At 47.6% G+C, this 16,834-nt stretch overlaps 1 protein-coding gene across 5 annotated transcripts in view; it reads left to right on the plus strand.

Moving 5' to 3' along the window:
* Positions 1 to 16,834, plus strand: part of CDC42BPA (CDC42 binding protein kinase alpha) — a 459,430-nt gene that overhangs the window by 438,022 nt on the left and 4,574 nt on the right. For all 5 annotated transcript variants that reach the window (XM_082251633.1, XM_082251634.1, XM_082251637.1 and 2 more), the window contains 2 exons: positions 7,443 to 7,560; positions 10,358 to 10,512. In XM_082251633.1, the coding sequence (XP_082107759.1) occupies positions 7,443 to 7,560; positions 10,358 to 10,512 (273 nt within the window). The remainder of the gene's footprint in view (positions 1 to 7,442; positions 7,561 to 10,357; positions 10,513 to 16,834) is intronic.

The following is a 16,834-nucleotide window of genomic DNA, read 5'->3' on the forward strand; positions in this document are numbered from 1 at the left end:
CTATAGTTGGTCACTGTTAACTCCTTATACCCCTGAGGAAGCGGTTCACACCGCGAAACATGTCGGGTAGTGGAAGTTGGATACACTAGAGGTTTGTCTATCGGCTAGGGTATCTAGGCCGGCAGCAGCCTCTTGGAGAGTCCACCCACGCAAACAAGGCTGTGACCACATGTTGATATAATGATGTTGGCCATTTTGGCACATTTTTATTACATGTTATTTTTTAAAAAAATTTCTGTCAGTCACCATGTCTGTTGATATATGATTGTGCATCCCATTGTGGGATTATGTACACTTAATAAAGTTATATATTCTTTCTTTTTTAAACAAGTGAACACACTAATTCTTGTGTCATATTGGTTATATTAGAACGGTACCTTTAAAATCCCAACCAATGCCCCAATGTTCGATACCCTTTGCATTTAGTGAGAATCTCCATTGTTTTCTCTTAGGATCACATCACTGGGCAGGGCTTACTGATTTTTTTATTTTTAAGGCCTGTCAAGAGATTTTAAATATTGTTTTAAAATTAAACTGTGCTGAAGGGCAAAACAGGTTTACTTTAAGGCCTTGTTTACACAGGCTTCAGCTAGTATAAGAGCTATGTGTACCACAGGCTTTCATAAAGCATTTACAAAGTTTTCAGTTATCTTCAAGCTGCTTTTTTTAAGACTTCAAAACTACATTTTGCTCCATTTTTAGGAAGGTTGAAATGTATTTAGTACATTTTTTTTTAAAGTTGAACTACAGGCAAAACTTCTTTTCTCTCTTGTTCATTGACGGGCACAGCTCATGATCTTCATAACCATTGGGTTATACTGCCCCTTACAGGAGTAGGACACTAGGCAGAAAAATAATCTGGCTAGGCCTATGGGCAGTCCCAGGGGGTATACTCCCTCTCCCTGCTATAGGTACTCAGTTTTTTTTTCTGCCTAGTCAGCAATAAGGACCTAGTTCCTTGCTGGGATCTCTGGTCCTGGCATATTTTTTTATCCAGCCCTTCGCTCCACCGGAGTGGGCGAAGGGCTGGATAATCTAGATCCAGTGGTCACTGCAGTCTGGCCAGCGAGCGCGCGCAGACCTCCGCTCCACCTCAACATATCCCCACTGGACGGGGGCTGGCCTGCAAGGTAAACGCCTTGCGAGGTCGCACATGACCGGGTCTCGGCCTGAGACGCAGCATTCCTCCTGGCCAACAGCCCCCAAATTCGATGGCGAGGGATTGTGTCTGCCGTGGTGCCCCCCTGGTGCCTGGTATGGTGAGTAGCTGTCCCCCCTCTCCCCTTGAGGGTTTTGGGGTGAATGTGGGCCCCTCATTGGGACAGTGGGACCCTTGGGTTCCCCTCCTTCCCGTCAGGCATCACCCTTTAATCATCTGTCCCCCATCTTACCCCCCTTCCACTTAGGCTGGGGCTGTGTGGGTGGTCTGGTCCACTTCCTGAGGTGGGGGCAGGGTGTTGTGCTGGCGATGGGGGCCTGGGAGGGTGCGCTGCTGGCGACTGGGCATTTGGCTGTGCAGGGTGTTGTACCTAGTGCGGTCTCCTGCCAGGGACCCCCGTCCTTCTTGGATCTGTCCTTGAGGCCTAGGATTCCCTCCTGGGTCCCTGGGAGCCTCGTGCTGCCGCTATTTTGCCGTAGCCTGTGTGTTTATATGCACGGCGGCCATGTTTGTGTAGTCCGGCAGCCATTTTGCGGTGGTTTGCCATTGAAAATAGCGGCGGCCCTGACAGTGGAGCCCGGTGGGTGGCGATTTCTGTGGTGAAACCCCCTTCTTATCTCCTGGTGCTGACTCCTAGATCTTTTCACTTACTGCCTGTTTCTGCTGGGTGGTGAGTCTGGTGAGGTTCTCCCACTCTCTGCTGAGGATCGCTTAGTGCTTGTGCCTGGCGACCGGCTGGTGGTGGCTGTCCCTTTGCAGTGTTTTTACACCTTCTGTGGGATCCTCCTGGTGACTCAGGGAGTCTTTGGAGCACACCTCCCCACCTGACCCCTCTCTGAGGCTGCGGGGCCCTCCGGGTCCTGATGGCGGTCCTGGAGTCCTTTGTGTCGGGTGGAGGTGGTTTCTGGGTGACGGGCTTGCAAAAGGCGCCCCCCGCCTTCCCCTGCCTCATCTGTCTCATCAGATCCAGAATCTGATTAGTCTGCCGCTGAAGTGGGTCACCCTGCTGGGTCTGCGACCACGCACCCGGAATCCTCAGGTAGTGAGAATGATTCCTCCAAATCTGCAACCATGCACCAAAAAATGGCACTGGTGGAAGCACTGATTGTATGCGAGACCTTGGAGATGGAGGACGCAGCTGCGACTTAGGCGCAGGTTTCCTTTGGCACTCGCAAGCCATCCAGAGCGGCAAATGTGCTTCCTTTCCCCGCCTATTTTCACAGAATGGTCGCTAAAGAGTGGGGGCGACCAAAGCGACCCATTGGGGTCCCTAAGCGATTTACTAGGCGTTACCCCTATGAGGAGTCCCTTAATAGGAAGTGGACTGTTCCACCGGTGGTGGGCCCTCCGGTTTTCAGATTGAAAAAGGCAACCATGATTCCGGTTGAAGAGTTTCCAGCCTTTAAGGATCCAGCTGACAGGAAGGCGTAGGCTGTGGCCCACAATATGTACATTCTGGTGGCTGGTTCGGCACTGAGGCTGGTGCTCACCATTGCCCTGGTGTCACAATCTCTGACCGAGTGGGCTAAGCTTTAACGCCTTGACCTAGAGGGAGAACAGCTCCCCTCTGCCTTTGCTGAGCTGACAAACCAGCTGGTCTAGGGGCTGCAGTTTCTGTGATGCCTCTTTGGATGCGACTCCCCTAGTGGTTCGGCTCTCAGTTTCGCAGTGGTCCTTCTGCATATTTTTTGGCTCAAATGCTGGTCTGCGGATCAGACTTCTAAAAAGGCCTTTCAAGGGGATTGCATGTTTGAGGCTACCCTGGATGACATCATTAAAGGTCTCACAGGGGGAAAGAGTACTTTTCTTCTGCAGGCTACTAAAGGCAAGGAACCTCGTCATAGACGTGGGCCCTCCTCAGCTCCCTCAGGGTTGACTTACAAGTGCTCAAAGCCTTTCAGGGCCTCTTCTGGAGGATCCAAACGAACCTGCTCTGGCAAGCTGAGAGTGGGTTTCTCCAGGCCCACAGACAAGGCTGTTTCAACATAAAGGCGCGCCCTCACCCATATCGGGGGTGAGGGGATGTCTTCATTGGTTTTTGGACCCGTGGACTTCCCTGGTACACGAAAAGTGGGTTCACGAAGTCGTTAGGTCTGGCTACAAGATCGAATTTCACTCTTGTCCCTCGGAAAGGTTCTTTCCTTCCAACTTGCGCCTGGTCACCGGACCATTTACAGGGTCTGTTTGGGGCTGTACAATAACTCTTGCTTCAAGGGGTGATTGTCCCGGTTCCAACATTGCAACCTATTTAGGGTTTTTACTCAAACCAGTTTACATTTCCCAGGAAGGAAGGCAGTCCTGGACCTCAGGGCACTGAACTGCTTTGTGCGGGTGCAAAAGTTCAGGATGGAGTACATTCACACTGTGGTGGCATCCCTGCATCTGGGATTTTCTTGCCTCTATCAACATCAAGGAGCATTATCAGTTTGTAGCGTTACCCTTTGGTCTCGACTCTGTTCCTCGGGTCTTCACAAAAGTGTTAGCCCCGGTGCTAGCGTGCTACTGGGCTACTTGGACGACCTCCTTCTGCAAGCGGAGTCCCCTACTGCTCTTGTGGAAAACCAAGAAATCACCATACAAACTCTGAAGGAGTTCAGCTTGATTCTGAATCTTCAGAAGTCTGCTCTGGTTCTATCCACAAAGCTGGACTATCTGGGGCTAACTCTGGACTCGGTCTTAGCCAGAGTGCTCCTTCCTCTGGACAAACTCCAGAAATTGCAGGCTGCAATTTGTCTCCTGCTGTCTATGGTCCATGGTCATCCCTCTGGACTTGCATGCGGGTGCTGGGCCTGATGGTATCTACCTTCAAAGCCTTTCCGTTTGCACAGTTCCATAGAGGTCCCTGCAAAGGGAGATTCTGGCCAAATGGGACAAGACTCCCCAGTTTTTGGACAATCCGATCTGGCTGAGCTGTGGAACGAAGGAGTCCCTTATATGGTGGCCTCGTTCTCCGGCACTTTGGCTGGGAAAATCCTTCCTCCTCTTATGTTGGACAGCGGTCACCACTGATGCCAGCCTGTTCAGCTGGGGAGGCATCCTCGGCAAAAATTCTGCAGAGTCCAGACTACCGATCAATATCTTGGAACTCTGAGCGTCAGACTGTTGCCATTGGACGGATCGTCTTCAGGGATGTCAAATGCGCATTGAACAGAAATTGGCATTGACTACCATCAAGGGCCAGGTGTCGGCTTTGGCGGTCTTCTTCAAACAACCCTTGAAAACACACTCCCTGGTGTGTACATTTCTTTCTGGGTGTCCGACATTTGGTTTCTCTAGTGCTGTCCCCGTTTCCGCCTTGGGACCTCAATTTGGTGCTTTCGGTCCTCCAGAAGCCTCCTTTTGAGAATCTTTGCGAGATTCTCTTGCTTATGCTGTCTCAGAAGGTGGCATTTTTTGGTAGCTATCGCCTCTGTATGCAGGGAGTTGGAACTGGCGACATTACCCTGTCGTTCACTTTACTTGGTGATTCACAGAGATAAGGTGGTTCTTCGCCCCTGTCCATCGTTTCTCCCAAAGGTTGTCTCTGATTTTCATTTGAATGAAGACATTGTGTTGCATTCCCTGTGTCCCAGGCCTAAACATCCAAAGGAAATTGCCTTGCATGCCTTGGATCTGGTCCAGGCAATTAGGAAGTACCTGGCAGCTACGTAGTCTTTAAGGAAGTCAGACTCACTATTTGTCCTCACAAATAGGCCTCGGAAAGGGTTGTCCGCTTCCTGTGCAACCATTTCCAGATGGATCAGACGACTATGATTCAGACCTATTCCATCAAGGGTCAGGTTCCTCCCTTTCCCTGTGAAGGTGCACTCTACTCGGGCGCTCAGTGCCGCCTGGGCCTTCCGTCATCAGGCGTCAGTGACGCAAGTTTGCAAGGCAGCCACCTGGTCGTCGGTGCACACTTTCACAACGTTCTATAAAGTGGATGTGTTGGCATCTACGGATGCTTCATGTGGTCGCAAGGTTTTGCAGGCTACTGTTTAGAGGACTTGGTTTGAGGGTGTATTATTTTTCTCAGGTGGGTTCCAGTTGTTTTGGTTGAACTCCTGTTGCCTGGTTGGCTACTGTTTAGCCTGGGGAATTTGTTTGCTGTTCCCACCCCATGTTTAAACACTGCTTTGGGACGTCCCAATAGTTATGAACATCAGGAGCTGTGTCCGTCAATGAACAAAACAGAAAATGGGATTTTTGATTTACCCTAAAATCCATTTCTCTGATGTTCATTGACGGACACAGCACCCACCCCTCTGTGGAGTTGTAATTCTTCTAAAACTGCTTGTAATAAAACTGAGTACCTATAGCAGGGAGAGGGAGTATACCCCCTGGGACTGCCCATAGGCGTAGCTAGATTCTTTTTCTGCCTAGTGTCCTACTCCTGTAGGGGGCAGTATAACCCAATGGTTATGAAGATCAGGAGCTCTGTCCGTCAAGGAACATCAGAGAAATGGATTTTTAAAAATCCCATTTTTATCATTTGAGTCTGAAAGGATTATAGCCCCTGTCAGATTTTTTTTTTCCCTGGCCATCTGTGTCCTGTTAGGGAGGTTTCCCTTTTACTACCGTAGCCACAACATGCAGTGAGTGAACCCCTCCCTCCCCACTTCCCTAAGTGATAGAATTTAGGACACATTAAGTGAATCTCCCTAACAGGTGTTGTAATTTCTCTCCACTCCATCCAAAACTAAAGCTTTTGTTATGCTTTTAGTTTTGGATAGAGTAGAGCTGAGTTGGGGCCTCTGCCATATTATTATTGTTGATGTGCAAGGAGAAAAGAGCCAGACACGTAGGGTCCCTTCGCACCTGTGCATTTTATTATTGCTCTTTAAAATACACATTTTCTGTTCATTACTGTAAATGCACAGCATTGTGTACTGCAGTGTGTTGCATTGCTATTCATTTTAAATCGAACCTCAGCATACTAATGCAATATCTTGCAGCACATGGTAATGCACTACAGCACACGAATGAGAATGTTTAAAACCCTTTTTGTTATCTATGTCTTAAAATATTGAATTTACCCTTTCATTCCCAGTGATCAGAACCATTCGAGAACATGATTCTCCCCAACTGGGACAAAGAGCGCAACAAAACCTTAACAATAGTTCTAACTCCTCATAATTCTATCCAAATCCAAAAAAACTGAGTTTTCCCCTAATTTACTTTACAGTGGAAATAAACTTCCATCTCTTGCTTTTACCTATAGGTAAGCCTATAATTAGGCTTTCCTATAGGTAGCGTAAATATCTCCTAAATGTGCACTGTTTAGGAGATATTTAGTGTACATGCAGCCAGTAACCTCACTGGCGCATGTGCTCTGAAGGAATGGCCACTCATGCCGTTTCTCGCCAGAGCGCTGTTCCGTGAATGGGGGGTTCCTGCATGCATCCGCAAACCCAGAAGCAAGATGGGGGAATATGCATCTGCAGCGCTGACATCTCGGCGCTGGAAGAGCTTCACTTTCAGGTAAGTTTAACATAATGTGCTAGTTTGGGATGCATTCCTATGTGATGAAAATACAATTTTCCATATTTTTTGGTCCTGTAGAGAGGTGACATTTCAGTGTCCCTGGAGACAAAAGAATTAAATGACACCTTGTGTGCTGAGGTAGCCATACTGAGACACAATAGTTTGACTAAACTCCAGGCTAAACATGCAGATACAATATATGGCTGAGGGCTGTTTAACCTGCCTAAGGATTTGTCCATCCAGCTTTTACATTTGCACAGCTCTGGCAGGGCAGGAGACATGTTTTTTTTGTGCTGCAGTTTAATCACACTTAGAGGTTTTGTCCCTCCTTTAGCCTGTGACTGGACAGGGAAAGGAGGAGCAGCAGACTGCTGAGCACATCTGTCACTCTGCTGTCTCCTCCTATTAGCATGTTCCCTGTTAGAATATGAGCACTGCAGCACAGCTGATTGCCTGCTTGTGCCTTTTATATCTGTTTGGAGTTTAGCTTTAAAGGCTAAACCACCACCATCATTCTGACCTGATGAGTGATATTTCTGGTATCTTCAGCCAGTCCACACTTTTTCCATCATTCTGTCACGTTGCGCTCAGAAGTCCCATCACCTACATTGTGCTCATTGTGTTGCGCTGTGTTTGAGTGGAGTGTCATTGTGGGGTTTTGCTATCATCATATCGTCGGAGGGGAAGCTGCAGGCTCGGCTTTTGTTATTGTCTGCAGCTCCTTTGTGCCGCTTTGATTTAATTTATTTGCTGACATTGGTTATTTTTCTCCTACTGAGTGGCAAAGCAAACTGACGTTTCTTCCCTTTGCTGCATACAGAATCCCCGGACCCAGGACAGTCGGTCGATGTTCAGTGGTTCTGTCAGTATTCCGTCAATCACCAAGTCGCGCGGTGAGCCCGGCCGGTCAATGAGTGCCAGCAGTGGCCTCGCTGCAAGTAAGTGTTAACTGCCCATAGCAACCGCCAGAGGTGGGGAACTCGAGTCACATGACTTGACTTAAGTCACCAGTTTGAGGACTTGAGACTTGCTTGACTAAAATTAATAAAAGACTCGACTTGACTTTGACTTGCTATTCATGACTTGAGACTTGACTTTGACTTGAGACAAATGACTCTAAATTACTTTACTTTTTTTAAGTTATTAAATATTTGCATTTTCTCAAGTTGTGTTAAAGAAAAATGAATGTGCCTGTTATGTTTGACACCACAGTCACTTAAAACACCTCAGTGTGTTCAGATTTTTAAGACATTCGCTGTTTAACAATGGAAATACTTAACATGTTTTTAGTGACTGTGGTGTTGAAACATGACCGGACGAAGGATTTTGAGCTGTTTGGGCATTCAAAGTGTTTCTTTAATATGCCAAGAAAAAAGCACTAAGCAGTTTTGTTAATGTTGAAAATAAAACAAATCCTTTCCTGACCACTGACTTTTAACTGATTTAAAGGTGAAAATTGGGGTAGATCAGTATTTTGACTTGAGTTGTGACTTGACCATAATAAATGACTTGACTTGCTTGACTTCTAGCAGGGACTCGACTTGACTTGCTTGCTTTTCGCCTCAGTAACTTGGGACTTGCTTGAGACTTCGTTAACTTCTTTCTATCCGCGCTATAGCCGAAGTATGGCTACAGCACGGACTCGAATTTCCGGGAGGCCGTCTTTAAACGGCCTCCCAGAAACAGGCTCCCCGCGCGCTCCCGCGAGCTCGCATCGGGGAAAATCTGTGTTGGCACAGACAATCACAGATCGTGGTAAATGGCCAATCACAGCGGCCATTTACCACATGATCGGGCCATGCAATGAGAGATGATCTCATATGTAAACATATGAGATCATCTCTCATCGCCAGCTCTCTTCCTCACACGGAGACTGCAGTGTGAGGAAGAGGAGAGCCCGAACAGCGGTAAGGGGAACGTAATGAACGGAATGTAATCAGGGCACTGATCACCAGTGCCCTGATTACAGAAGAGGGGAAAAAATGCCACAACTGCCCACAGTGCCCGCCATCAGTGCCCCCCATCAGTGCCCACAGTCAGTGCCCAGTGCTGCCAGTCAGTGCCCATCAGTGCCTGCTCATCTAGGCACTGATGGGCACTGACTAGCAGCACTATGGGCACTGAGTGTGGGCACTGATGGTGCTGCCCATCAGTGCTGATCAGTGCCACCCGTCAGTATCCATCAGTGCCACCCATCAGTGTCACCCATCAGTGCCCTCTCTCAGTGCCCATCAGTGCCGCCCATCAGTGCCGCCTCTCAGTGCCCAGCAGTGCCACCTCAGTGCCCAGCAGTGCCACCTCTCAGTGCCCAGCAGTGCCACCTATCAGTGCTCATCAGTGCCGCCTATCAGTGCGGCATATTAGTACCGCCTCATCAGTGCCCATAAGTGCCACCTCATCAGTGCCCATCAGTGCAGCCTATCAGTGCCCATCAGTGCCGCCTCATCAGCGCAAATCAGTGAAGGAGAAAAATGTATTTATTTTCAAAATTTACTCAGAAAATAAGAAAAACTTTTTTTTTTTTCCAAAATTTTCTGTCTTTTTTTTCTTTTTTTTTGTAAGAAATAAAAAAGCCAGAGGTGATTAAATACCACCAAAAGAAAGCTCTATTTGTGTGAAAAAAATGATAAAAATTTCATATGGGTACAGTGTAGTATGACCACGCAATTTTCATTCAAAGCGTGACAGCGCTGAAAGCTAAAAATTGGCCTGAATAGGAAGGGGGTATAAGTGCCCAGTAGGCATGTGGTTAAGACTTGAGATTTTCTTGTGACTTGCACATGTGTGACTTACTCCCATGTCTGGCAACCGCAGCAAAATATGTTCTCCTTATCACCGCAGCTAATGAGGGGGGCAATCTATTAGCACTTGGAGAATGCTTAATTTGGCTTCAAAATTTTAGTTAAGGATTGACCTGAAACTCTGAGTGTCATTATTATCTTTCCAAATCTAAAGCTGGCCGTACACAATATCATTGGATTTTACAATATCTACACAATCAAAGCCCAATTCTACTTTATTTTTTTTACCAGCCCAGCATTTGTTTAAGGCTCCTGTATGACAGTCTGAACAAGTCTAAAACCCACTTACTATGTATTGCACAATCCTCCTAAAATAAAAAATAAAAAACTTGTCTTATACGCTCTCCCTCCCCGGCACTGAAGTTCACAGTGGAAGGTTTCAGTAACAGATGCTGTCCATCCAGCAAGCACAGAATGGGGAAAGGTGTGGCCAGGTGCTGACTGACAAGATACAGGCTTGTGAATCTGCAGTGAGCATCCTAAAAGCCATGTAGTGTAGGCAGGCACAACCTAAATGAGAGTGTAAACTCTGAATTCAGAAGCAGTTCAGCATTTTTGTCACATCAAGCTGCATTATGTGGACTTCAGTGGCAGGAGTGGTGGTGTTCACCTGGTGCTGTTCCCCACACACTGGCCATATGCTGTTCCTCTTCTGGATTGAATGACCTTCAGGGTATACTTGGTTCACCCCTCAGAACCATTTTTTTTTTATAATGGGGTACCTAATATAAGTCAAAGCAGGGAGACTCTGGTCTGTATTAATACTTATCTAATGAGGGGTTGTTGGAGCTCAACTACTAAACTTCAATTCAGCTCTGTGAGTTTCTGCGAAACGTAACCCTCTGGCTGCTATGCATGCTGATGTACACTAAATAATGTGCTTTATTCCCCAACAGAACCAACTTTGTAATGAATTGTCTTCCTTTGCCTCCAGGGTCATCGCAAAATGGTAGTGCGCTACGGCGAGAATTCTCGGGAGGGAGTTACGGAGCGAAGCGGCAGCCTATGACGTCGCCGTCCGATGGGTCTCTATCTTCTGGAGGACTTGAACAAGGAAGTGACGCCCCAGCTCGGGAATATGAAAGAGAGGTGAGAGACAAGTGTGCACATAACTTTTCTCCACCTTGAAGTGCAACTAAAGGCCCTTTCACACTGATACATTTTATTCCTGCATTTTTTTCTTGCAAGAAAAATTATTCCCTTTGAGCCTGGGTTCACATATATGCGATGCGGGAACCAGCGCAATTCTAGTCCGGCTTCCCACATCATATCTCCCCCACAGGCAGTTCACACTGCCCTTTACGAACTGCTGCGGGTGTCAATACAAAGTTAATGACACCCCCAGATCAGTTTGCAGTGCGAACTGTGAATTCGGACAGGAATTGGATCTCATGGGTGTGAACACCCAGGTGATCCGATTACAGTGCAGGGGGTAAGGTTCCTGCACCTTTTTCATGCAAATCCAATGCGAGTTCAGCCATACAATCTGTATGGCTGAATTCGTATTTGCACAGACTTTGCATGTAATCTGCACAGCAATGTGGTCTGAATCACATGCGATGTCTGACATTGTATATATGTGTGAACCCAGGTTAAATCCTATAGAATTTTTCACACCACAGCATTACCGGTGCAGTGAGTTTGAAAAGTCCGACATGTTGCATCTTTGGTGCAGGTTTGAAACCCGCACCAAAAATGCAGCTTCCCATGGAAATCGCAGGAAAAAACGCACCACAATTTTGTGTTTCTCTATCGCTCATTGACAGACGTAGTCCTCGGTGATTCAGCACCTTCGGGTTATGCTGCCCTCCACAGGAGCAGGACTAGACAGGAAATAAAATGCTCTGGCCACACCCTAGGGGCAGTCCCCGAGGGTATATCCTCTCTCTCTCTGCCACAGCAAATCAGTTTTTTTCTGTCTAGTCAGGAGTAAGGACCTAGATACCTTGCTGGGATCTTCGGTCCTGGCAGGATTTTTTTCTTAAAAGATTTTTTAGACAACTTTTTTTCTCCAGTGTTCCTGTGAGATCTTCAAGCAAGAAAGCTGAACTGGGCGACGGGCTGGATGTTGAGATCCGGTGGTCACCCCAGTTCAGCCTACGAGCGCGTGCAGGCCATAGCTCCGCGCTGGGTCGGCCGCGACATAGTCCCACTGAAGGGACTGACCCTGCGAGTTAAACGTCTCGCTGAAACGCCAAAGACCATGAGTCACGGCGTCCGTATTGGTCGACAGCCCTTCTACCTCGGTGAAGAGGGGTACTGTCAGGAGTTGGCGCCCGCCTGGTTCCGGTATGGTGAGTAGTATGTTCCCCCTTTCCCCCTGACGGGTCTTGTGGTGAACGCGGGCCCCTCTCTGTAATGGTAAGGATGGGTTCCCCTCTATCCTATAACATAGCACAGATCCCCCTATATTGAATGTGATTTGTGTGGACAAAAAGCCAGCAGGCTTGGTTTGGGAGCTGACAATCTAATTACAAAGTATGTTTAAATGATTGTAATATGTGGCAGCAATGAAATCTTACTGTGAGAATAGAAGTATCCTACCTGTCAGAAGCCACAGGACATGTATGCGGCTTGCCAGGTCATTCCTCCAGCTGAAGCATGTCTCCCGACGGCCACGCGGTTCCGCCAGGGTTCGGTACCGCCGGTCAAGCTGATCTCCATGAGAAAAAGAGATTGCGATGCCTAGTTACTCTGCAGGACGCCGCTATGCTGGAACAGACCGCCGTAGATCGCGCGAGGCCGCCATTTTGGCGTAGCCTCGTGTCTGCAGCATGGGGGCAGCCATGTTTGAGGTGACTCAAACACCTCGTGGAGCTAGGGGAGGCGCCGGAAGGCGTGCAGAGGGGCGGAGCCGCCTCCTTTCTTCCCGGGCAGCCAGCCAAAAGACTTCCTGTTTGTGGAGACAGCGCTGTAACCTGTTGCAGTGAACTCTGAGCATCAAGTGGTGAGCCTGGGGGTCTATCTCTCTCTCTCTCTCTCGATAGGGATCCCTAGCAGGTAACACTGAGGGGCTTTTGTGGCGCTGGGGGTCTGGAAAAAAAAAAAAAAAGTTTTATTTTAATTTTGGATTGAATTTTCCGGGTAGTTACTGGAATCATCATGGACCCTGCCACACAAGTACCCCCACCTGCTTCCCTCGAGGGGGCCACGGGACCCGCCGGTGCACAGAGTATGGATGCATTTACAGCAGTTTTGGAGTCTTTGGTGGCTCGGGTGGAGACGGCCTGTCAGGGACGGGGGTCAAGAAAGCGACCCCCGCCTACCCCTATATTATCGGACACTTCAGACTCAGAGTCTGAGATGGTCATTGCAGCTGCAGGTCCCTCTGCAAGGGCTGTTGTCTCAGGTAAAGTTCCCTCAGACAGTGAGGAGGACGTTAATACTTCCGCCATAATTCGGGAAGAAGCTTTGGTGGACACGCTAGTTGTGGCGGTTCGGGAAACACTAAGACTTGAGGTTTCACCGGCAGAGGCAACTGAAACAGAGATTCCCTTTGGTACTAACAAACCCACCAAGACGGTGAAGGTTTTTCCTGTACCCAAGTGTTTTGGTAATAAAATTAAAGAAGAATGGGAGCATTCTAAGCGTACCTTTACTATTTCCAAACGCATTGCTAGACGCTATCCGTTTGAGGAATCCCTCATTAAGAAATGGACGGTACCACCAGTGGTGGACCCACCTATTTCCAGGCTGAATAAAGCCACGGTTATTCCAGTAGAGGACACTTCGTCCTTTAAGGATCCGGTGGATCGGAAGGTGGAAGCGGAGTCCCGCACTATTTTTTCCCTAATAGGGTCAGCATTTAGACCAGTAATTGTCATTGGTCTAGTTTCCCAGACACTTACGGAATGGGCGAGATTGGTGCGCCATGACCTGAAGGGGAAAGATATCCCCCAGGGAACATCTAAATTAAAGGAACAGATCATACAAGGACTACAGTTTATCTGTGATGCAGCCTTGGATGCTACCCCTCTATTGGGGCATGCATCTATGTCAGCGGTAATCCTCAGACGTGTGCTGTGGTTGAAGTGCTGGTCAGCGGACCTAGGTTCCAAAAAGACCTTAACGAATCTCCCCTTTCAGGGGAATCGCTTATTTGGGGTCACCCTAGATGAGATCATTAAGGATGCCACTGGAGGCAAGAGCACTTTCTTGCCACAGGCGGCTGAAACTAAGGGACCTCGTAACAAGCGAGGACCTTTCTTTACTGCCCATAAAGGGTTCGTACGCCCGGCTGGAACTAGCGGAAAAGGCAAGGCTCCTCCAGGGGGGTTCAAGAAGGGCTGGTCGGACAAACAGAGGACTGACTCAGCCAAACCCGAAGCAAAGGATTACACAGCCTGAAGGTGCGCCCCCGGTTTGAGGGTGGGGGGACGTTTTCACCGGTATTCAGGACATTAGATCGAGCATCGACTACTGCTACCGGTGCGATTCTTCCCTTCCAACTTTTAAGTACTACAGGGAGCGGTAGTCACCGTTCCCTGAACAGATCTTTTCCTTTACCTTTTCCAAAGATTAGTCTCAATTCCCCACAGGAATCGGATCTGGTTGACCAGACAGACCAAGAAGCCTCTAGCCAGGTGACTTCGGTCCCTGAGGTTCAACCAGGAAAGATCACCGTTCCTGATAGGAATCAGGTGTCTGATAAATGTGTGGGAACAGAAAACGACCAGACTTTCTCGGATGGTCGGGGCCAGATAGCTCTAGGGACGCCTGGTTCAGATCCAGTCAGCGCCAGTGGTCCTAGAAATTCTAGGCTGGCCTCGTCAAGCCGGCCTGGCCGACTTGGACATGCTAGTTGCAGACGTTCCGTGGGAACTTCGTCTCAGGGAGTGTCTGCGGTCTCAAGGACCAATCTACCATCGTGCTTTACAGTCGCTGGTTTTAATGGCCTGGCCATTGAGACCCAAGTACTGAAGGACAGAGGGTTGTCAGCTTCAGTCATTCCTACCCTTATTAAAGCAAGGAAAGCGACTTCCAGCAAGGTCTATTATCACACATGGAAGACTTATATTGCGTGGTGCGAATCTTTAGGATTTCCTCCACGTACTCGAATATTGGCCTTTTTGCAAAAAGGGGTTGAGCAGAAACTAGCCTTGAGCACCATTAAGGGTCAAGTTTCAGCATTAGCAATCTTCTTTCAGAAACCTTTAGCTACCAAGTCCTTGGTGCGGAATTTCATCCAGGGGGTGCGGCACCTGGCTCCACCAGTCCGCGCGCCCTTACCGCCCTGGGATCTTAATTTGGTTTTGTCGGTTCTACAGAAACCTCCCTTTGAAAACATCAGGGAGATTCCCTTGCTTACTTTATCCCAGAAGGTGGCCTTCTTGGTGGCTATCACTTCTGCTCGCAGGGTGTCAGAACTGGCTGCATTATCATGCCAGTCCCCATACTTAGTGATTCATAGGGATAAGGTAGTACTTCATCCTAAGCCATCCTTTCTTCCTAAGGTGGTTTCAGATTTTCATCTGAATGAAGATATTGTACTACCTTCCTTGTGTCCTCAGCCCAATCATCATCGGGAACATGCGTTGCATTCCTTGGATGTGGTTCGGGCAATCAGGGTATACCTGAAGGCTACGGAATTATTCCGTGAGACGGATTCACTTTTTGTGATCACGGATGGCCCCAGAAAGGGGTTGCCTGCATCTGCCGCGACTATCGCCAAATGGATTAGACAGACGGTGGTACAGGCTTATTCTATTAAGGGTCGGAGTCCTCCGTTCCCTGTTAGGGCGCACTCCACTCGAGCGCTCAGTACTTCCTGGGCCTTCCGCCATCAGGCGTCAGTAGTCCAGGTATGTAAGGCGGCCACCTGGTCGTCGGTACATACCTTTACAAAATTTTATAAAATTGATGTGATGGCATCGGCGGATGCCTCATTTGGCCGCAAGGTTTTGCAGGCCGCAATTTGAGGAGACCGGAGGTCTACCTCGAGGATTTTTTCTGTTGAAAATTTTTTTTTGTTGAGTCTCATCATTGAGGATGAGCATTGTAAAACTTCTAGTTGGCACCGGTTGGGCCTTCTAGATTGGATTTAATTTCCATTTTTCCCACCCCTCATTTGTGGTACTGCTTTGGGACGTCCCGAATGTGCTGAATCACCGAGGACTACGTCTGTCAATGAGCGATAGAGAAAAATGGATTTTTGTAAAATCTTACCGTAAAATCATTTTCTCTTAGCTCATTGACAGACGTAGTACCCGCCCCTCTGTTTTGGAGTTGGGTTGGGTTAAATTCTCTAAACACTGCTTTGTGACATAACTGATTTGCTGTGGCAGAGAGAGAGAGGATATACCCTCGGGAACTGCCCCTAGGGTGTGGCCAGAGCATTTTATTTCCTGTCTAGTCCTGCTCCTGTGGAGGGCAGCATAACCCGAAGGTGCTGAATCACAGAGGACTACGTCTGTCAATGAGCTAAGAGAAAAGGATTTTACGGTAAGATTTTACAAAAATCCATTTTTTTGAGTCACGTCCATTTTTCACAGGTGGAGACAACCCAAAAACGCACCAGAAATGCACAGCAAATGCATCTGAAACGCAGCAAAATCGCGGTAAAAACACACATGCATTTTTACTGTGCCTGAGGTACTGAGTACTCTTAATTATGTATAGAGGAGAGAGGGATTAGAACATCTGTCAGGGTATTATTGCTGTTTATGTCTGTATTAGGGACATTTACCCTCTCTATTTATCCTGTTAACCATGATCACCAGGAGGAAAAGTGAAAGAAAATCCAAAATTTTGAGTTGTCGCCAGACGAGGTAATGGGGACATTAATTCTGATGACAACCAATGACTCCAATCAATTTGGAGGGATCTTCTCTAATTTCCTGTTTTGGCTATGGAGCAGGAAGTGAAGGGAAGTCTCTGCAATTGTACACGAAGAAAAAAAATGACAAATTGAAAAACCCTCCCTTGTGCTATCCAAAATGGAAAAATACGTTTTGCCTTTAGTTCCACCCTAAACACAGGGTTTTGGATTCCTCCTCTTTCTAGATTGTCAAAAACATTCTAGACATGTTTTCCTTTGAGGCAGCACTTCTGTTGTTATGCTATATTCTCTGAGTTTGGATCTCTCTTGACAGTGCAGGACAGTGCTAACAATACACCTACTTTTCATATGTTTTTATTACTCATTTGAGAGGTCACTACATACAGATGTCATAATATTATTGCACCTGGTTCAATAACATTGAAGGATCTTTTATAAGAACGAGATGTGCTTCAATAATCAGAAGGTAAAATTACAGTGAGCTTTGGATGGATATATATATATATATATATATATACACACACACACACAGCAGCAGAGGTTTTCACTCCATTCCATCCTATCCAAAACTTTAAAGTACAAGTTTAAAAAAAAAAAATGAAACCCAAACCCCTCTCCCTATAGCCCCTTCCA

Source organism: Pelophylax lessonae, assembly GCF_965119305.1.
Source record: "Pelophylax lessonae genome assembly, chromosome: 3".
NCBI classification, from domain to species: Eukaryota; Metazoa; Chordata; class Amphibia; order Anura; family Ranidae; genus Pelophylax; species Pelophylax lessonae.